This window comes from Capra hircus, chromosome 1 (genome assembly GCF_001704415.2).
Source record: "Capra hircus breed San Clemente chromosome 1, ASM170441v1, whole genome shotgun sequence".
Taxonomy (NCBI): domain Eukaryota; kingdom Metazoa; phylum Chordata; class Mammalia; order Artiodactyla; family Bovidae; genus Capra; species Capra hircus.
The window spans coordinates 101,714,278-101,734,412 of NC_030808.1; the positions used below are offsets into that span (position 1 = coordinate 101,714,278).

Sequence of the window (20,135 nt, forward strand, 5' to 3'; positions counted from 1 at the left end):
GAGAGCGTCTCCTTGGCCTGAAGCATTCCGCGGTCCCCTTCCCCGCCCCCCACCCTCTCCTGCTCCAGAAGTGAGGACGCTTGAATGGTGAGCTGTCAGGGGGCTCACTCTCTGCCAACCGGATCGCTTCACCTTGGTGCTTTACCCGAGATCCCCCAAATTCAAGTCGAATTTGGAGTGTACAGCCATACTGTTGTATTTGTATCCCGTCTCTCTTTTTCTCTCCTCCTCCCCCCGCCCCCATCTTCGCTGTCTGGCCAATGCTGGGATCTGGGATCTGGACACCCCCTTCCAGCCTGCTTCCCACTCCACCCCACCTCTTCTTCTCTCATCTACACAGCACTCACCCCCACTTCCACCTACCCAAAGGGTCAAGAGCAAAGACACCCGGAGAAGGCAAGGTCTAATCCCATCTCCCTTTAGGGAAGGAGGCCTCGGGAAGGGATTGCGCGTTGAGTGACAACCTTTCAGGAAGCGAGAGAGAAAAACCCGGAGACCGAGCCAGGGTTCTCGGGGACCGTGGAGCTCACAGCTGAATCGAGATCACCGAGATCTGAAATCAAAGAGCCCAGTCCTGGGACACTCACGCTGCCTGCCTGCCATCAAGGGTATATAGAGCTGTGGTCCTGAGTGTCTGTCACCGGCATTGCCGCGCTAGGTGTGCGCCTGGCTCTCCCATTGGTATGCAGCGACCATTTCCCTGCGAGTCTCAAAGGTGGAAACACTTGAAAGGATTACAAGCATGATTTGGTGGCCTTTCTGAAAGTTGGCGGCCTGAGGAGGAGAAACTGCAGGCTACGGCATGATGGATATAATTCTGACTCCCAGAGAGTTTGCACCTCTCGCTGGGAAGCCCCTTGGAGTAAACCTCGGAGATCGAGAGCGCTCGGCACTGATAGGTACTCGCCGCCATCCTTTCCTACTTTGCCTAATTGAAACCAGTGTTCTCGCGTGTAAGGATGTTCTTTGTAGAGCATATAGTTTGGCCGCTGTGGCTTCTGTACGCTCACAGGTGCTAGAGGGTTGTATCTTTGAACTGGATCATTTAGCTGTAAGGACGATGATAGAAAGAGTGGCACTGGAGACTAAAATACCCTCGGACCCCTTTTCTTGGGGGTGTAAATCGTAAGTAACTCCACAAATAGGCCAGGTGGCAGAGCGAAGGGCCCCTCCCTCAGCGGATCGCTCGTGTTGTAAAGGATAGAAGGAAAATGGCTTGAGCTTTTTAATCATTTTCCATTTCTAAACAGAACCATTGTCCGTTTCGCCTGGCGACAGATTAGAAAAGAACCTCAGGAAGGATCAGGGCTTTTCAGAAAATGAATGATGCAGCATTTTAATTATTTGTTCTAGGGAAAATCATTTTGCTTCCATATTGGAATATTTAATTTTAGATATGGAGAGATTAGTGGTCTCGGAGATCCAGCAAAGGGGAGGGGGGAGGTGGGAAGGGGCACTGTGGGGAGAAAGGGCTTCTTGTCCTCCCTGTGGACAAACAAATGATGCTGGGCGCTCGCAGCAGGAAGCGGTCGAAATCCGGACTCCAGGGCCCTTCATCCCCTAACTTTTGGAGCTCTTCCTATCTCTTAGATACACTGCATCGAGAAAAAGGAAAGGAAAATGGTGAAATGCCCTTTAGGACATGTCCCAAATCAAGAACTTGGAGCGGGATGTGGGGGGGCTGGTGGTGGTGGTGGTGGTGGTTGTAGTTCAAGACAGAACAGAGAATGATTGCAGAGAGGGCCATTTACTGTCATTGGGAGCGCAGGGAAGCCTCCCGGTTACCCATCGATTCCATCGCATCTTGGGTTCCGATAAGATTCCTGAAATAGCCACCATCTCTGCACGTTGGGTACAGAAGGTGGTGTTGGGGGCTGGGGCGGGGGGCAGCTGGTGAAAGAGACGGGATTGCTCTGTTCTGAGCTCAGCTTCTTGGCTGAGACCGATAGATTGGGTGGGTCTGAAATGTTAAGGTTGGGGAACGTTAAGAGAATCCTGCCCTCCTGCTTACTTAGTCTCTGACAGCCACTGTGGAGTGGCGGACACAGGTGCGGTCACTTCTAATGCAAAATATGCAAATATCTTATGACTGATTTTTAAGTAACGGGTTTTTTATTTCTGTTAGATTATTTATATATATTTAGAATGGTAATGACATATACATTTCGTCTCGTGAAAAAGTGATTTAAGAAAAACTCACCTTTACGGGCTAGCTAACTTTGAGCCCTTGGGCAAGTCCAATTCTTTAGCGACCATAAAGCCTTTCCCTTCCCTGTGAGATGATGACAGGATTCATGTGTGTTGTGGGGGCGGGGGCGACATCCCCGAGGCACAGTTGTCGCTAACTAGACTCCTTTGCTGCACACTTGCCTCTCTCCAGTTTCCCTACTAAGGTGCATTTTCGTCCCAGCAGGTAGGACTGTAAAACCATCAGATGAGGCTTTAAAAACTCTTCTTAGAGAATCCTTGTGAGCTCTGATCTGGTGGCTCCTCTTCACTGAAACGTCTTCCCTCAATCAACCCCACCCTCAGGACTCTCTATCATCCTCTTCCCGAAAATACCACGGAGAAATTTGAGGGGGTTGGGGGGGGGAGGGGCGGGGCAAAGTAATGAAAGGGGAAAAAAAAAAAAAAAAAAGACTCTAAACCCTGAAATGCTGCCCCCTATCCCCACGAGGTCTTTCCTGGTGGAAGAAGTGAAATGTGTCATTGTTACCCAAGTGGTCTGCGTATCCTTCCAGAGCACTGCCTTGTCTCTGGTTTTTAAAAGGTGGAAGCAGCCAGGGCTGTTGAATCCAGGGGAAATCGAAGGCTCCGAACTACCGCACAACAAAAGGATTCCTGGTGCAAAGAAATCGAAGTAAAATGCAGGGGAAACTCGGTCCAAGTCGCTCAGGCTGCCTGAGCTCTTACTTAGGACACCAAAGCAGAATCAGCTATATTCAGCTCTTCTGGTTTAGAGACCTGAATTTCCCTTTATCCCGTCTTTGGAAGTAAGTGTGGGCTGTGGAAAGGATAATTCCAAAGAGCAGTCTTACTTTTCAAACTGTGTACACTAGAGAGCGGAGATTTGGGAACTAGATGAGCAAACTAGTCAGGCAATGGTTTCCTTCAGAGTTAAATTAAGAAATCAAAATTTAAAAAAAAAAAAAATGCCAACCACCCCTTCCCCCGTCCCGACCAAAGGAACGTTTCCCCTTGGTTGATCTCTTCTTCCTTTTTTAAAAAATTTTGACAGTTTGTCATCCTGATCCTTCCACTTCTTTTCTCTCCCCTTAAACACACACACATACACACACACACACACACACACACAACCGTATAGTCACGGCTTCCTAGTGCTCGCGCCCGACCCCATGGTAAGCGCGTTCCCCTGCTCGGGGCTCATTTTCGTGACGTGGAAAGCCGGATCCAGGGTTACAGCACATATTAAAAAAAAAAAAAAAAAAAAAAAAGCCAGCGCAAGAGAAGTCCGCGATCCTGCACTGTGATTGAGCCTGCCCTCCTCCCTGCCTTCCTCCCGCCCTTCCTCCAAGTGCCCAATGATGTGCTGCCGGTACCCAGGGAGAGCAGCTACGGCGGCGGCGGCGGCGGCGGCGGCGGTGGCGGTGGCGGCGGCGGCGGCGGCGGCGGCAGCGAAGCTGGAAGCCTGCAGCAGCCCCATCTCTCTCCTCTATTGAGTGTGCCAAGGGGCAGTTCTGCATTCTAAAGAAACCCATTGAAGGGCCCCTTGCATTCCCAGCACGTCTCAAGCTTGCTTTTATTTTTTTCTGTGGTCTCTTCCCCCACCCCCCACTATCCCCCTTTGCTTCAGCTTCAGCAAAAGGAAGGAAGGGGGAGGGAAAGAAAGAATCCTTAAACTCAAGCTTCTTTTTCTTCTTTTTTTTCCCCCCCTCCCACGATGATCAATGCTTAAAAAAATAAAAATCCTGCAAAATAGGTAAGTCAGCGCCATATGGAGCTTTTCTTGTCTAAATCTCAGGGACCTCAAAAACAAGGGAAAACATAGGGAAAAAAAAAAAAAAAAGAATGGTGGAAAAGGAAGAACTTAAGAAGGTTTTAATATTTTAAAAGGGATACAAGGAAGACTGATACTGCAGTGTAGCCTCATCTGCCTTCTTTTTTTCATTTAATTGTTTCCAAAAATTGAGTACTGCATGCCTGAGGCAAATTTCTCTTTGCTTTAAGGGTTCTCCTCTCTGTACAGCTGTGTACATCATTTGCAAGCTGAATGTGGAGATTTACTCTTTTCACTCTCCCTATAAGTTATATCATGGTGTTTTAAGTTAGGTTGACAAAATATTTCCTTAATGGATGCATCTGTGTGGAAAGAAAATACATACTAAAAACTCGGGTTTATTTTTATTGATCAAAAACAATTCAATTTTGATTGATATTTCAGTGACTAAGAAGGGCAATCTAATATAACTGCATTATTATAATTTATTTATATATGTATTTTCATATATGGATATTAGGCTCCAGAAGAGCCATGGAGGAAAGCTCCGTATTATTAGAATAGTGCACTATCTTTGTTCCTTCTCATTGGAAAAGAGCAATATCTTTCTGAAATGTATTTCATGTGATAGATCATTTATCAGCAGGTTAAGAATCCAGATTTCCACTATTTCTTGCCTTTACCCAAACCTCCTCTACAAACCACCTGCCATTCCATCTTTTTGCAGGATTCCTCAGTTGATCATGAAGGAACATATATACATTCCAAACTAAGCTCTGCAAGTGTTTTAATACAGATACTCCTAGGCTCAGCACCCTTTAGCTGTCACTATCTTTAGCTCTGACAACTGCATGGGCTTGTTCTTTAGAAAGGCTAATCACACCTAAAGGATTTAAACAGCCAAATGATACATGTATATAGAAATCATTTAATTAAAGGAGATGTTAATAATCTGTGCTTAGGCAAAAGGGGTTGGGGTACCGTGAGTTTCTGGGCATGCACTAAAATTAAGCATATTGTGCTCATTTCTTAAGAGAAATCTTGGGTTTTCCGGAGATACCAATCATCTTACACAGCTTAACATCTGATGTTGGTCCAAGGACTCATAATCTATCATACTCTTTAATCTAATAACTTTGGGGCATGCCATTATCTTTTTATGAACAGAAACCCATAGTTTAAAAAACATTTTCTTCCATCAGAGTTTCAATCAGATCCATAATAGGCACCTCTGATAGCAATGTGAGTTTTAACAGGCAAACAAGTATAGTGGCCAAATAATTGCCATTATTACTGAATCTGCCTATCCCTAAGAGGAATCACTGTATGCCAGTTTCCTTGCTTGCTACAAGAGACAACAAAGGCTGCTTTTGATTTAATGATATGCCCTTCACCAGGTATGGCTTGATTCAGGAAAATGTCATCGCATGGCACAATACTTCAGTCTCCTAATTCTAAGATATAGGATGTATTAAGCATGTTGATAGGTCATTTTGAGTGTCAGTTCAACAATTACTAAAGTTTTTATATACTCTTAAAAAGGTCCACATATAGGAATCAATTAGAGTAGTGTATATGATGAAAAGCTAAAAATCTGCATCTTTATTTCTGTTGCAGTTTTGTAATCAACCGCGAATGATGAAACCTTCTATAGCTGAGATGCTTCACAGAGGAAGGATGTTGTGGATAATTCTTCTAAGCACAATTGCTTTAGGATGGACTACCCCGATTCCCCTGATAGAGGACTCAGAGGAAATAGATGAGCCCTGTTTTGATCCATGCTACTGTGAAGTTAAAGAAAGCCTTTTTCATATACATTGTGACAGCAAAGGATTTACAAATATTAGTCAGATTACTGAGTTCTGGTCAAGACCTTTTAAACTGTATCTGCAGAGAAATTCAATGAGGAAATTGTACACCAACAGTTTTCTTCATTTGAATAATGCTGTGTCCATTAACCTTGGGAACAATGCATTGCAGGACATTCAAACAGGAGCTTTCAATGGTCTTAAGATTTTAAAGAGATTATATCTTCACGAGAACAAACTAGACGTCTTCAGAAATGACACCTTCCTTGGCTTGGAAAGTCTGGAATATCTTCAGGCAGACTACAATGTAATTAAACGTATTGAGAGTGGGGCATTTCGGAATCTAAGTAAATTGAGAGTTCTGATTTTAAATGATAATCTCATTCCCATGCTTCCAACAAATTTATTTAAGGCTGTCTCCTTAACCCACTTGGACCTGCGTGGAAACAGGTTAAAAGTTCTTTTTTACCGAGGAATGCTAGACCACATTGGCAGAAGCCTGATGGAGCTCCAGCTGGAAGAAAATCCCTGGAACTGTACATGTGAAATTGTGCAACTGAAGAGTTGGCTGGAACGCATTCCTTACACTGCCCTGGTGGGAGATATCACCTGTGAGACTCCTTTCCATTTTCATGGAAAGGACCTGCGAGAAATCAGGAAAACAGAACTCTGTCCCTTGTTGTCTGACTCTGAGATGGAGGCTAGTTTGGGGATTCCCCACTTGTCATCAAACAAGGAGAATGCATGGCCAACTAAGCCTTCCTCGATGCTGTCCTCTGTCCATTTTACTGCTTCTTCTGTTGAATACAAGTCTTCAAATAAACAGCCCAAACCCACCAAACAGCCTCGAACACCAAGGCCACCGTCCACATCTCAAGCTTTATACCCTGGTCCAAACCAACCTCCCATTGCTCCTTATCAGACCAGACCACCCATTCCCATTATATGCCCTACTGGGTGTACCTGTAATTTGCATATCAATGACCTTGGTTTGACTGTCAACTGCAAAGAGCGAGGATTTAATAACATTTCTGAACTTCTTCCAAGGCCTCTGAATGCCAAGAAATTGTACCTGAGTAGCAATCTGATTCAGAAAATATACCGTTCTGATTTTTGGAATTTCTCTTCCTTGGATCTCTTACATCTGGGGAACAATCGTATTTCTTATGTCCAGGATGGGGCCTTCATCAACCTGCCTAACCTAAAGAGCCTCTTTCTCAATGGCAATGATATCGAGAAGCTGACTCCAGGCATGTTTCGAGGCCTACAGAGTTTGCACTACTTGTACTTTGAGTTCAACGTCATCCGGGAAATCCAGCCTGCAGCCTTCAGCCTCATGCCCAACTTGAAGCTGCTATTCCTCAACAATAACTTGCTGAGGACCCTGCCAACAGATGCCTTTGCAGGCACATCCCTGGCTCGGCTCAACTTGAGAAAGAACTACTTCCTCTATCTTCCTGTGGCTGGTGTCCTAGAACACTTGAATGCCATTGTCCAGATAGACCTCAATGAGAATCCTTGGGACTGTACCTGTGACCTGGTTCCCTTCAAACAGTGGATCGAAACCATCAGCTCAGTCAGTGTGGTGGGTGATGTCCTATGCAGGAGCCCTGAGAACCTCACCCACCGTGACGTGCGCACGATTGAACTGGAAGTTCTCTGCCCAGAGATGCTACACATTGCACCAGCTGGAGCATCCCCAGCTCAGCCTGGAGATGCTCACCTTGCTGGAGGGCCAACGAGTGCATCACCTTATGAGTTCTCTCCCCCTGGGGGCCCTGTGCCCCTTTCTGTGTTGATTCTCAGCCTGCTGGTTCTGTTTTTTTCAGCAGTCTTTGTTGCTGCAGGCCTCTTTGCCTATGTCCTCCGACGGCGCCGGAAGAAGCTGCCCTTTAGAAGCAAGAGGCAGGAAGGCGTGGACCTCACTGGCATCCAGATGCAATGCCACCGACTTTTTGAGGATGGTGGAGGTGGTGGAGGTGGAAATGGAGGTGGGGGTCGACCAACTATTTCCTCCCCAGAGAAGGCCCCTCCTGTGGGTCATGTATACGAGTACATTCCTCATCCCGTTACTCAGATGTGCAACAACCCCATCTACAAGCCTCGTGAGGAGGAGGAGGTGGTTGTTTCATCAGGGCCAGAGGCAGGAGGTGCAGAACGTGGGGCTCCTGTGATACAACCTCCGGGAATGGGGGAGGTTCTCCTAGGAAGTGAGCAGTTTGCTGAGACACCCAAGGAGAACCACAGCAACTACCGGACATTGCTAGAAAAAGAAAAGGAGTGGGCGCTGGCAGTGTCCAGCTCCCAGCTCAATACCATAGTGACCATGAATCATCATCACCCTCACCCTCACCACTCAGCAGTTGGTGGGGTTTCCGGGGTAGTTTCGGGAACTGGGGGAGACTTGGTTGGGTTCCGCCACCATGAGAAGAATGGCGGGGTGGTGCTCTTTCCTCCGGGGGGAGGTTGTGGTGGCAGCAGTATGCTACTAGACCGAGAGAGGCCACAACCAGCCCCCTGTACGGTGGGGTTTGTGGACTGTCTCTACGGCACAGTGCCCAAATTAAAGGAACTGCATGTCCATCCTCCTGGCATGCAATACCCAGACTTACAGCAGGACGCCAGGCTCAAAGAAACCCTTCTCTTCTCGGCTGGAAAGGGCTTCACAGACCACCAAACCCAAAAAAGTGATTACCTCGAGTTAAGGGCCAAACTTCAAACCAAGCCGGATTACCTCGAAGTCCTGGAGAAGACAACATATAGGTTCTAACAGAAAAAGAAAAATACATTAGTGCTTTTTTTTTTCAAAAGAAAAGAAAAATAAAAGAAATATATCCCTTGCTCCCTTTACACTTGTCCCAATAACTCCATCCTCACAAACTTCCCTGCCCTGAACAGAACTGAAACCGCATGATAACTAGAAAATACAGATGTATGCTCTCCCCACTCAGATGTGATTTGGAGGAAGGGCCATACACAGATCATTAATCAATGAAGTGCCTTCGCAGACTTTTGCCAGCAAATGTTATCATTATTTTTTTATACTGAAACTTGAGACTTTGACTGTGCCATGTATAAGGTATATTGGGGATCATTGTATTGATCCTAATTAAGTAAAATTCAATGTGTCTTTTTATTTTCAGTAACTTTTTTTTTTAGTTGTAGTTTGTTTTGACAGGGAGGGGGGAAAACAGATTGACATTTGTGGTTTTCGTTCCTCTTCCCATCATGGCACAGATTCTGTACATGTATTAACAATGCAGTTTGCTGCATGCCTGGAAACTGCAAGACGGGGAGGGAGGGGGCGGGCTTTGCTGGAATGTTTTCACCCACTCGTTTTTTCTCTCATACACACACCCACATGCACATCACAAATCACTGCACATAGTTAGGTCCCTAAACCTGCAGCTTCTTCCTTCTGGTGTAGGTACACACACACACACACACACATGCATACATACACACACCCCTCATCCATTCAACCCAATCTAATTAGTTCGGGTTTGATCCATTCCTATCCTCTCCATAGCTTCACCTTCCTTTCTCCTCTAGTGTACAGCTCAAAACATCTCTCCTACCACCCTGGAAAAGTCATCTTCTAGGCTGGAGCCTACTGAAGTGGAGGCCTGGTGGTTTAACAGCCGGAGGCACTTACCTAGGGATGAGCACCTTCTTTGTGACACTTCAGCCTGATGCCAAGATTTTTTGGAGAACATCTGCACTTTCTTATATATATATAATATAAAAAAAACATAAAAAAGCAACTGGGTATATATCACTAACAGCTTTGTAGGAAGCACTTTTAATGTTTTCTCTCTCACACACAAAGATTCAAAAGAAATGTGCATATATTTATTCTGTAATTTCAGTGATTATAAATTGTAAAGGTAATGTTTAATCATTGTATAGTGATTATGCGTCTGGTATAGCTTTCCTAATAAAAAGTTTTTGAAAAACATAATACATTATATATAGAGGATACAAAGCTTGAACTTTAAACTCCAGCTATGCCATGCCTTTCGTGCTCCCATTTTTAAAAAATCTTTCTTTTACTTCTTAAACAGAAAGCTAGTTTATTAACAAGTTTGATGCACTGTGATGTTAATAAATCTTGTAACTTACCACACCCATTCCACACACTAGGATACAAATGGGACATAAAAATGTGATTTATCGATATATAGTTCACTTCTTTCTCTTGAATTATGAGTTTCAAACTTAGTACTCCAATGATGTATCATTTTTCCTAGGCAGAATGCAATTGGGAGAAACTGTAAATATGTTGCTAAGAAGTACAGGATTAATTAGGAGACAGTGATCAAGAATCCATGAATCGTATGATAGTTAAAGGCTTAAAGGAAAAGTGAAATTGCTATACTTTTAAAAAAATATGCACTAAAATTACTTACACACACACATATACCAACCGATCAAAGTATAAGGCCTGGAAGCCAATTTGACCATCAGCATTCTGTTATCTCTGAAAGCTGTCATTGTTATGTTTTAGCTCTTGCTTTTATCAACCACTTACTGCAACCAACCCCAAACATGCTTGAACTAAGACAGGATGCTGAGTGAGTTTATCTTTCTGTATGACACTAAAATGATGTTGCAAAGTTAATCTAACAATAATTTATGATCCATTTACATGTGAGCGAAACCAAAGAAATTGTATTTTTAAGGTGCCAGTATCTTGTTTGTGAAGGAAACGGAACAAATACAAAGAAACCAGAGCTTTGAGACAGGCATTTATCTCATTAGGCCAGTAGAGGACAGCAGAGCTCCAGAGATTCATAGACCCTGTAGCTGCAGAGCTGTGCAGTGAGGCCAGCATTCTCTGCTAGTTCCCTCCAGTTGTCCTTAGTAGAAATTATCATTATGCTTTGAATGTAATTCACTGCAGGCCCTGATGCCTTACATCACATTTTTTTTTCCATAAAAAGAAGACTAGTGGCTTCTAAAGCTCCATAACTGATACAAAACTAAGGCACGGTACTTAAAAAAGCCCCTTGAATGTCTAGAATAACATATGTGTATATTTCTTGATTAATTATATATGAATAATAACATAGATATGCATAAAATAAAACAAAAGTATATCAATGTAAAATGGAACTTTTCAGGACTACCTTGTATTTGGCACATTATATCTAAAACTTTCCTCCTCCATTATTTGAAGTATATTTTGGAATTAGTTCAGATGAAGAAAAGCCCATGGGTATAATTCACTATTTCTCTATATACAATACTGAAATACAGCTCTTAAGCAAGAAGATCAGACCCACTGTTACATAGCTGTTGCTCTTTGTTTCTTCTTTTCTTTTCACTTTCCCAGAAGTTACCTTTTTCAAAGTTATCTCACCTTCCTTGCTCTTTCTAATTATCTCTTCATCCTTTACCTGAAGATTTTTTTTTTTTTTAAGGCACAGAAAGTTAGTATTAACCTTTAAGTGGTTTACTATCAGATTTATGAAGTCCCTCTAGACTAGGTATTTATCATGTTCCCATTCTTCGTAATCAAATGTTTTGATGATTAGCAGAAAGCATGTGCATAATAAAACTCAGAGTGCAAAGGGAGATACTTCTAACATTATCATCATTTCCTTAACAACTATGCATACAATTATAACATGACATATTATACAAATCAGACTATAGTACAATCCCAAGTAAAACCAGATCTTTCAACATTTGAAAAGTGTCCATAAACCATATCAAATTATAACCTGATAATTATGTTTATATTTTATTCATTAAATACAGAAAGTAAGACTGTCTTATCTTAAATATAGGTATGAATTTTACCCTTGAATTAGGAATAAATTTATTTAATGAAAATAAATTTATATGAGAATGAAATTTTGTATCTAAAGAGATAATATTTTGCTTCCATGGAGTTTTCTATTCCCTTGGCAAGGCCACTTATTTTAGCTGTGCATTAAAAATAGTTAAGTTAGCTTCAATTTATGATACCAGATATGTTTTCTTCAAGTACCATGGGTATTAACATAGGTCCTATGATTAGGATTTGTTCTATGTTTTTGCTACAGTAAAATGATTATTTTTTTTAAAAGACAGATTATTAATTCACTTCATAGTGGTGGTCAGTTAGACTGAAGCAGTCCCAGATCTAACTAATATCTGCTTATATTCTTTGCTGTTTTATTACAAATTAGAATAACAATATTTGACAGTAATAACATGTATTGTTTTATCCCTTTAACTATGAGATAGTGAGTAGAAAATACTTGAAAGTGAAATGTTGGTTTGACTTAAATCCTACTAGTTTTAACACATTATTTTTCTGTACAGTATTATTATGTGAATACTTTTAGGTTTTAATTTAAAATACATTATTTCATCTAATTGCAAAATACTAAAAAATGTAAGGATAATGAGCACCATATTTTAAATAAAAGTTTAGAAAGAGAGATCACAAGGAAAAAGCTTACTGAGCTTGAAAAGTTTTTTTTCTCCTTATCTAGGAATGCTAGTTTTAAATTCTTGCTATCTACAAAGAATACTTGTGTTTTGAATTATGAAAATTGATAATGCAATCACAGAACATAACTTTTCTTGGACCATTGTAACACATTATTTTGATCCATTTAGTATAAATTCATTGCTCACACAGTCCTAACCTTTTGCAATTATGTTGTCTAAGCCAATAAATGTATTTTTTTGTAAAATGGCTATGACAAAGGAATCATTAACAAGATGCTCCACAAAACATAAGACATATGACTGTAATGAGTTAAGATAATATGAGAGGAAATGACTAAAAGAAGATTTCATCTTTAGTGACTTGAGCAAGTTGAATTTGAGCTTAGACATTTTTATTTTCTTTTTTTCCTTTTTGCTGCACCATGTGGCATGCAGAACTTCCCTGACCAGGGATGGAACCTGTGCCCCCTGCAGTCTTAACCACTGGATCTCCAGGGAAGTCTGAGCTTAGGCATTTGTAACATATTTAGCTCAAAATTCTCAACTGAAAATTCAGGTAAACAGAACATAAATAACTATCACAAATTTTGCTATATATGTATTCTGCTTAACAAATATACTCTATGCCTTTTTAAATAGGAGCAATAACACATGTGTAATTGGGCAGTCATGTGTGTGTGTATATAAATATAGTACTATTATATATGTATATACATTGTATATACATGTATACAGTTTATATATGCTGGATTATATATACATGTAAATTATGGATCTTTTTCTTTCATGTATAATAATTTCAGTTTTATGCATTTATTTTCCTTGCTTCTGTCCAAGTAAAGCTGGATGAAATTATGAGTCTTAACTTTGGGAATATTCACATGTAAAAAGTAACTCTGTAATTAGTATCTCTGAATTTAAAAGTCTTTTATCTTCCAATTTGTTTCATTTTATTATTTAAGTCATAGGGGACGAATCTCAGTCAAACTGTGATTTAAGTCAAGTCCTCACAGAAAAGAAACTAATCTCTTATAAATATGCAACACAAGTCAAATGAAAAGCAAGTGCTTCTTTCATTTTTATATTTCCAAAATAAATTTTACAGGTAAAAACAATTTCAGCAGCTTTATTAATTTGATAAGATCTTTGTAATTTATTTAGATATATAGAAAAAATGAAATCTTAAAGGTAAATATAAGTAAAGGACTTATTTAAGACATTCAGCATCCTATTTTACTTTTTAAAATAACATCCTTGATATATAATATATAATACTAGTAATAATAATAAGCAGAGGTGATCATTTCTAGTATGCTTTCACAAAGTATAAATTGAAGGCATAGATTTTTCAATCAAGAAGGCAGCTATACACCAGGTCTGCTAGTTGTGAAGAGGTAATGGTTTGACTATCCTCTTTAATTCTGATAATATTTGCTCCTGAAAATAATATACATTTTTTGAGAATATGTATTGTTTCTTCTGTATTGCATAGATATAGATGATTTTTTCATATGACTTTAAAATTTTAATAGAAACTGATACTTGTGATGAACTTCAAAGATATATAGACAGGAAGACTTTATCATAAATTCATGGGTGACCCAAACCCTCCAATACCTTCAAACATTAAAACATAGACAAACACTAGTAAAAAGAAGGCTTTCTTCAATAACACCCAGTATAAAAAGGCTTAGCATACATAATTAAATATTTCTTTAGTGTATCAGTTCATCCACGTGTTTATGACTATAGTGAACTGGTAGAATTTACAGTGTATTCAATTGTATCAAAAAAGTTTCATCAAAAAGGATGTGCTAATATCCAATTAAAAACAAACCTGAGTACTTTATTTTAATTCAATTGTAATAATTAGCAGACCATTCTCTTGAAGAGGAATTAGCAGACCATTCTCATAAAGAGGAAAAGTACCATGTAACTGATATCGTATTATATCTGAATGCAGGGTTTTTGTGTTTTTGGGGACTATACTAGGAACTTTTGGGGTTTAGAGTTGATTTGCATGAGGAAAGACTACATAATGATTTTTGGTAGAATTTAAAACAAGAGCATATCTTGCCTAACCTGGGGTGGCAAAGTTAGCTCTGAAAAAGGATGCTGAAACAAGGATGTCATCTGATTATGTGAAGGAATGGAAAGTTCTCTTCTCACTCCTGATCTAATTCCTTTCACTATTCCTGACAGTTCTGCTTCTACTTCTGTTTTTGACTCAGTACCCAGATATTCTTGTGACTAAGGGCACAATCACTGAGCTCAAATTAGGTGCTAAGGCAAGATGAGGGAATGATGAGAAAGCCCTCACCCGATAACAAAATGTTCAATTCACTTATCTTGCACCTGAAGCTGAGAAAATAATCCAACATATCTCACTTCACTGTGAAATCATTTTTAAGTCCAGTGAAAAAAGTCAGAACCTAAAATAGTAAACTTAGAACCACTTCTGAAGATCAAGAGAGAACCACAGAATGCTTTAAAAATGTGGACCTTATCTTTAAAATCTCAGTGCCCTGATTTTCCTTCTCTAAAATGCCCTTCGTCTTTGTCATGCATTCAAAATATTGGTTTAATCAAAATTAAAACAATAATGTAAAATACCTGTGTTAAGACCCACTCTTCCTACTGGAATCCACACATTTTAAGCATATTTCCCTTATTTTCAGTTTAAACTTTCCATTTAGCTGTTATATTGTTCATTAGAATTCTAAAATTTTTTTCCCCAGCAGAATTATGGCAATTTATCTTAAAATGTCTCTTTTTTTGCCTTTCATAATTAGCTTTATAATAAAACAAGTCTGTCAATATGTAAACTATTAACCATATACTGTAATTTGCAGGGGAAAAGAAAAACTCTAAAATCTACCTAAATTGGGCATCTTATATATACTGAATTGATTTGGGATTTTTTTTTTTTTTGCTTCCTTATGCTCTTCTTCACAAAATTGGTATTCAAAAGTGAAATCTAGTCCTTTATTTCTAATTAGCAGTTTATTAGATGCTCTGTATCTCCAGCAGGTAATAAGAGGAAGGTGGGCAAAGAAAATATTAATGGGTAAAAATAATTTGTTTGTGGAATAATTATGTCCATGATCTCTCCTTTTTCCTTTAGTAAAACTTCCTCAACAAAAAGGACAATGGAAAGAGAAGAGAAAAAATAAATATGCTTTCTCTTTTTGAAGACCATTTGATAAAGGCTTAGTGTAGAAAGTTTGAACTAGACTTTCATAATAATTTTTTGATGTTCTACCTTTGGAAGAGTTAAACCTTATAATTGGTTCACTACAACCAATCTTATCTTCCAACATGATTCTAAGCCATTTCAATCTCCATTATTTGACATAGTCATTGGACATGAAATTAACCCTTTACAATAATTAAACCAATCATAAGTAAAAGTAAATATTTTGTGTGTATATATCAATCTCGATCTCCCAATTTATCCCTCCATTCCTTACATTATAATTTTGGTTTTTAAATCTGTAACTCAATTTCTGTTTTGTAAATAAGTTCATTTGTACCCTTTTTTAAGATTCCATGTGTAAGTGATATTGTATGATATATGTCTGTGTCTGACTTAATCTCACTCAATAGGACAATCTTTAGGTCCATACATGTTGCTGCAAATGGCATTACTTTGCTCTTTTTTTTTTATTGCTGACTAATATTTCAGTGAATATATGCACCACATTTTCTTTATCCATTCATCTGTCGATGGACATTAAGGTTACTTCCATGCCATCACTATTATAAATAATGCCACAATGAACATTGGGGTGCATGTATCTTTTCAAATTATAATTTTCTCTGGATATAAACTCAGGCGTGGGATTGTTCCATCATATGAGAGTTCTATTTTTAGTTGTTTAAGGAATCTCCAGACTGTTCTCCCTAATGGCTGTACCAATTTACATTCCCAACAGCATGGTAGGAGAGTTCCTTTTCTCCACACCCTTTCCAGAACTTATTGTTTGTAAATTTTTTGATGATGGCCATTCTCACCGGTGTGAGGTGATACCACATTGTAGTCTTAATTTGTATTTCTCTAATAATTAGTGACATTGAGCATCTGTTCATGTGCTTTTTTTAACCATCTGTATGTCTCTGGAGAAATATTAGATCTTCTGCCCATTTTTATTGTTTTTTTTTTTTTTTTTTTGGTTACCGAGCTACATGAGCTGTTTGTATATTTCAGAGATTGATCCCTTGTGGGTTGCTTCATTTGCAAATATTTTCTTTCATTTAGATAAATGTTTTCTCTTTTGTTTACGGTTTTCTTTACTGTGCAAAAACATTTAAGATTAATTAGGTCCTATTTGGTTATTATGTTTTTAATTTTTTTACTCTAGGAGGTGGATCAAAAAAGATACTGCTGCAATTTATGTCCAAGAGTGTTCTGTCTGTTTTTTCCTCGTGGCTCTATTAGTAAAGAACCTGTCTGCCAATGCAGTAGACATAAGAGACATGGGTTCCATCCCTGGGTTGGAAAGATCCCCTGAAGGAAGGCATGGCAACCCACTCCAGCATTCTTGCCTGGAGAATCCCATGGACAGAGGAGCCTGCAGAGCTACAGTCCAGGGAGCCACAAAGAGTCAAACATGACTGAAAGCGACTTAGCAGGCACAAGCGTTTCATAGTATACAAACTTCCATTTAGGTCTCTAATCCATTTTGAATTTATTTTTGTGTACGATGTCAGGGAGCATAAAAAATAAATTTTAATGCAAAAGAAATTATAAGGATAAACGAAGGTAATGATGTAAACTAAGACAATTAACTTAATTCATGTTACAGATGTGTAAAATGAAGTCCTCTCTTTTAATTAGTGGTTTTCCCAAATAATGCATAAATCATTACAACACAGTTAATTTGGGGGCTGTGTTAAAATACTTTTTTCCTTTGCCCCATATCAGAGTTTATTTAAGGAACATAAATCAGTTATGAATATTTAAGAAAAATAATTATTTATTAAAAATTTACTGTGATTTGTCATATAATATATCCTAGCTCTATGACTATTCCAGAGTCAAATATATGTAATTTAAAACAGTTTCCATTGTTGTTCTTGTTCAGTCACTAAGTCTTGTCTGAATCTTTGTGATCCCATGGATTACCATATGCAAGGCTTCTCTGTCCTTCACCATCTCCAAGAGCTTGCTCAAACTCATGTCCAATGAGTCGGTGATGCCAACCAACCATCTTATTCTTTGCTGTCCCCTTCTCCTCCTGCCATCAATCTTTCCCAGCACAAGAATCTTTTCTAATGCGTTGGCTCTTTGCATCAGTTGGCTAAAGTATTGGAGCTTCAGCTTCAGCATCAGTCCTTTCAATGAACATTCAGGATTGATGTCTTTTATAATTGACTGGTTTGATCTCCTTGCAGTCCAATGGACTCTAAAGAGATTTCTCCAGCATCACAGTTAAAGCATCAATTCTTTGGCACTCAGCCTTCTTTATGGTCCACATCTCACATCCATACATGACTACTGGAAAACCATAGCTTTGACTATATGGAATTTGTTGGCAAACTATCTGCTTTTTACTATGCTGTCTACATTTGTCATAGCTTTTATTCCAAGGAGCAAGTGTCTTTTAATTTCATGGCTGCAGTCACCATCTGCAGTGATTTTGGAGCCCAAGAAAATAAAATCTGTCACTGTGTCCATTGTTTCCCCATCTATTTGCCATGAAGTGATTGGATCAGCTGCCAGGATCTTCAGTTTTTTGAATGTTGAGTTTTAAGCCAGCTTTTTCACTCTGCTCTTTCCTTTCATCAAGGAGCTCTTTAGTTCCTTTTCAGTTTCTGCCATAAGGGTGGTATCATCTGCACACATGAGGTTATTGATATTTCTTCCAGCAATCTTGATTCCAGTTTGTGCTTCATCCAGTCCGCCATTTCGCATGATGTATTCTGGATATAAGTTAAATAAGCAGGATGACAATATATAGCCTTGATGTACTCCTTTCTCAATTTGGAACCAGTCTGTTGTTCCATGTCCAGTTCTAACTGTTGCTTCTTGACCTGCATACAGATTTCTCAAGAGGCAGGTAAGGTGGTGTGGTATTCCCATCTCTTTAAGAATTTTCCAGTTTGTTGTGATCCACACAGTCAAAGGCTTTGGCATAGTCAATAAAGCAGAAATAAATGTTTTTCTGTAATTCTCTTGCTTTTTGTATGATCCAACAGATGTTGGCAATTTGAATCAGGTTTTGCAGGAGGCAGGTAAGGTGGTCTCTTTAAGAAATTTTCCACAGTTTGTTGTGATCCCCACAAAGGCTTTAGCATAATCAATGAAGCAGAAATAGATGTTTTTTCCGGAATTCTCTTGCTTTTTCTATGATCCAACAGATGTTTGCAATTTGTCATGCAATATATCCTAGATCTATGATTATTCTTGTTTAAATATGTAATTTAAACAATTTTCATTAGCTATAACATTATTCTTCTCTATTGGTATTTTTAATTTAAATTTTATCAAATGATACTGAAATTACTCCTTAATTTGGATCATAAACTCTTTTCTCTTTATAAATGTAGATAACTGATATCTGAGTGCTGCTTAAATAACTTTAATATATATATATTCTGTACATATAAATATATACACATATATGGATTTTATTTACTAATAAATTTATCAAATACATTTATATAATGCATCACTGCACAGACGAAATTTTAAGAAGATTTAAATTAAGGATTAAAAACAGGGTAAAATATACTGTAGAATGCTGAATAATACATAAAGTCTGGTTACTAATGTTTTCTTTGTTAAACAAACCAGGCATAAGTTTGACAATAAATCACTTTTCTTCTCATTAATTTAAACTTGGCTATCCCATTTTGAGATGATAAATGCATTACTTCTACCCCATTTAAAAATTAAATTAGCATTTCTATAAATCACTGTGTCTAAAGAAGGGCAGGTAGAGATATCAATTCTGGGAAACTTCTCTGTAAACTACTCTCTGCCTATATTAACTGCAAAATGCAGAGTTCCACACTTATTTCCACTACAAGAGGCATCACAAAAAGGTAATAAACAAATATATATTGCACACAGAAAATGAAACAATAGAGAAGACAGTGTGTTGTCGGTGGAAAAAGCTCCTAAGTTAGTTCTGATATATTCACTCATCAACCTGAACTTAGGGAGCTGCTGTTCGCAACAAGTGTCTTTAGTTGCATCCAAGTAAGTGCTTCATCTTTCGGTATTTGAAATTTGCTAATTTCCATGTTTGTACAAATCACCATGGTTATCCTTTTATTTTCTGAAAATACACATCTCTCATGTTTAAATTTAGTTTCAAATTTCCATCATCTAGTAGACCTTTACTGATACAACAAAATTTTGATATTCTCTCAAATACTCATGTATGCAATTTATGCTATGCTAATTTAGATAAAATATGTTGGAATATTTTACCCTAAGTGTCCTTCAGTCACTTTGCCTGTCTAAACCAAGAATTGTTGACTTATCCACTATATTATAAACACTTGAGAATACAGACTTTCTTCAAGTCTTCTGTAGCTCTTGTCTCGGACCATATTTTGCATAGCTATGGAAAATGCATTCTGATCAAATTTCTGAGCTTTATGGATCCTATCTTGTTTCTAGAATAGCTACAATACTATGATTTTCCCCCATTATTTTGAATACACAGCCTTCATAACAACAGACAGTATGTAAATATTTGTTGACTAAATACATGAACAGAGTTTTAAAATATGTAAGGCCTATGAATTCTTGCAAAAAGCTTATAGCCTTTTGGTATGCAACCCAGGGCAAAGATGAAAATAGATAGAGGGGGCTGGAGTATGGAAGAGGTGGCAAGAACTATGACAGCATGGGAAATTAATAACCTCATACTTTTCTTTCATTTCTGTGCTAGTAATATACACACTGACCTAAA

The 20,135-nt window shown here is 38.7% G+C and overlaps 1 protein-coding gene across 1 annotated transcript; it reads left to right on the forward strand.

Moving 5' to 3' along the window:
• SLITRK3 (SLIT and NTRK like family member 3) lies at positions 244-11,489 on the forward strand. The gene is made up of 2 exons (XM_005675365.3): positions 244-899; positions 5,576-11,489. Exon 2 carries the CDS (start codon positions 5,594-5,596, stop codon positions 8,534-8,536), a length of 2,943 nt encoding a protein of 980 aa, XP_005675422.2. The 5' UTR covers positions 244-899; positions 5,576-5,593; the 3' UTR covers positions 8,537-11,489.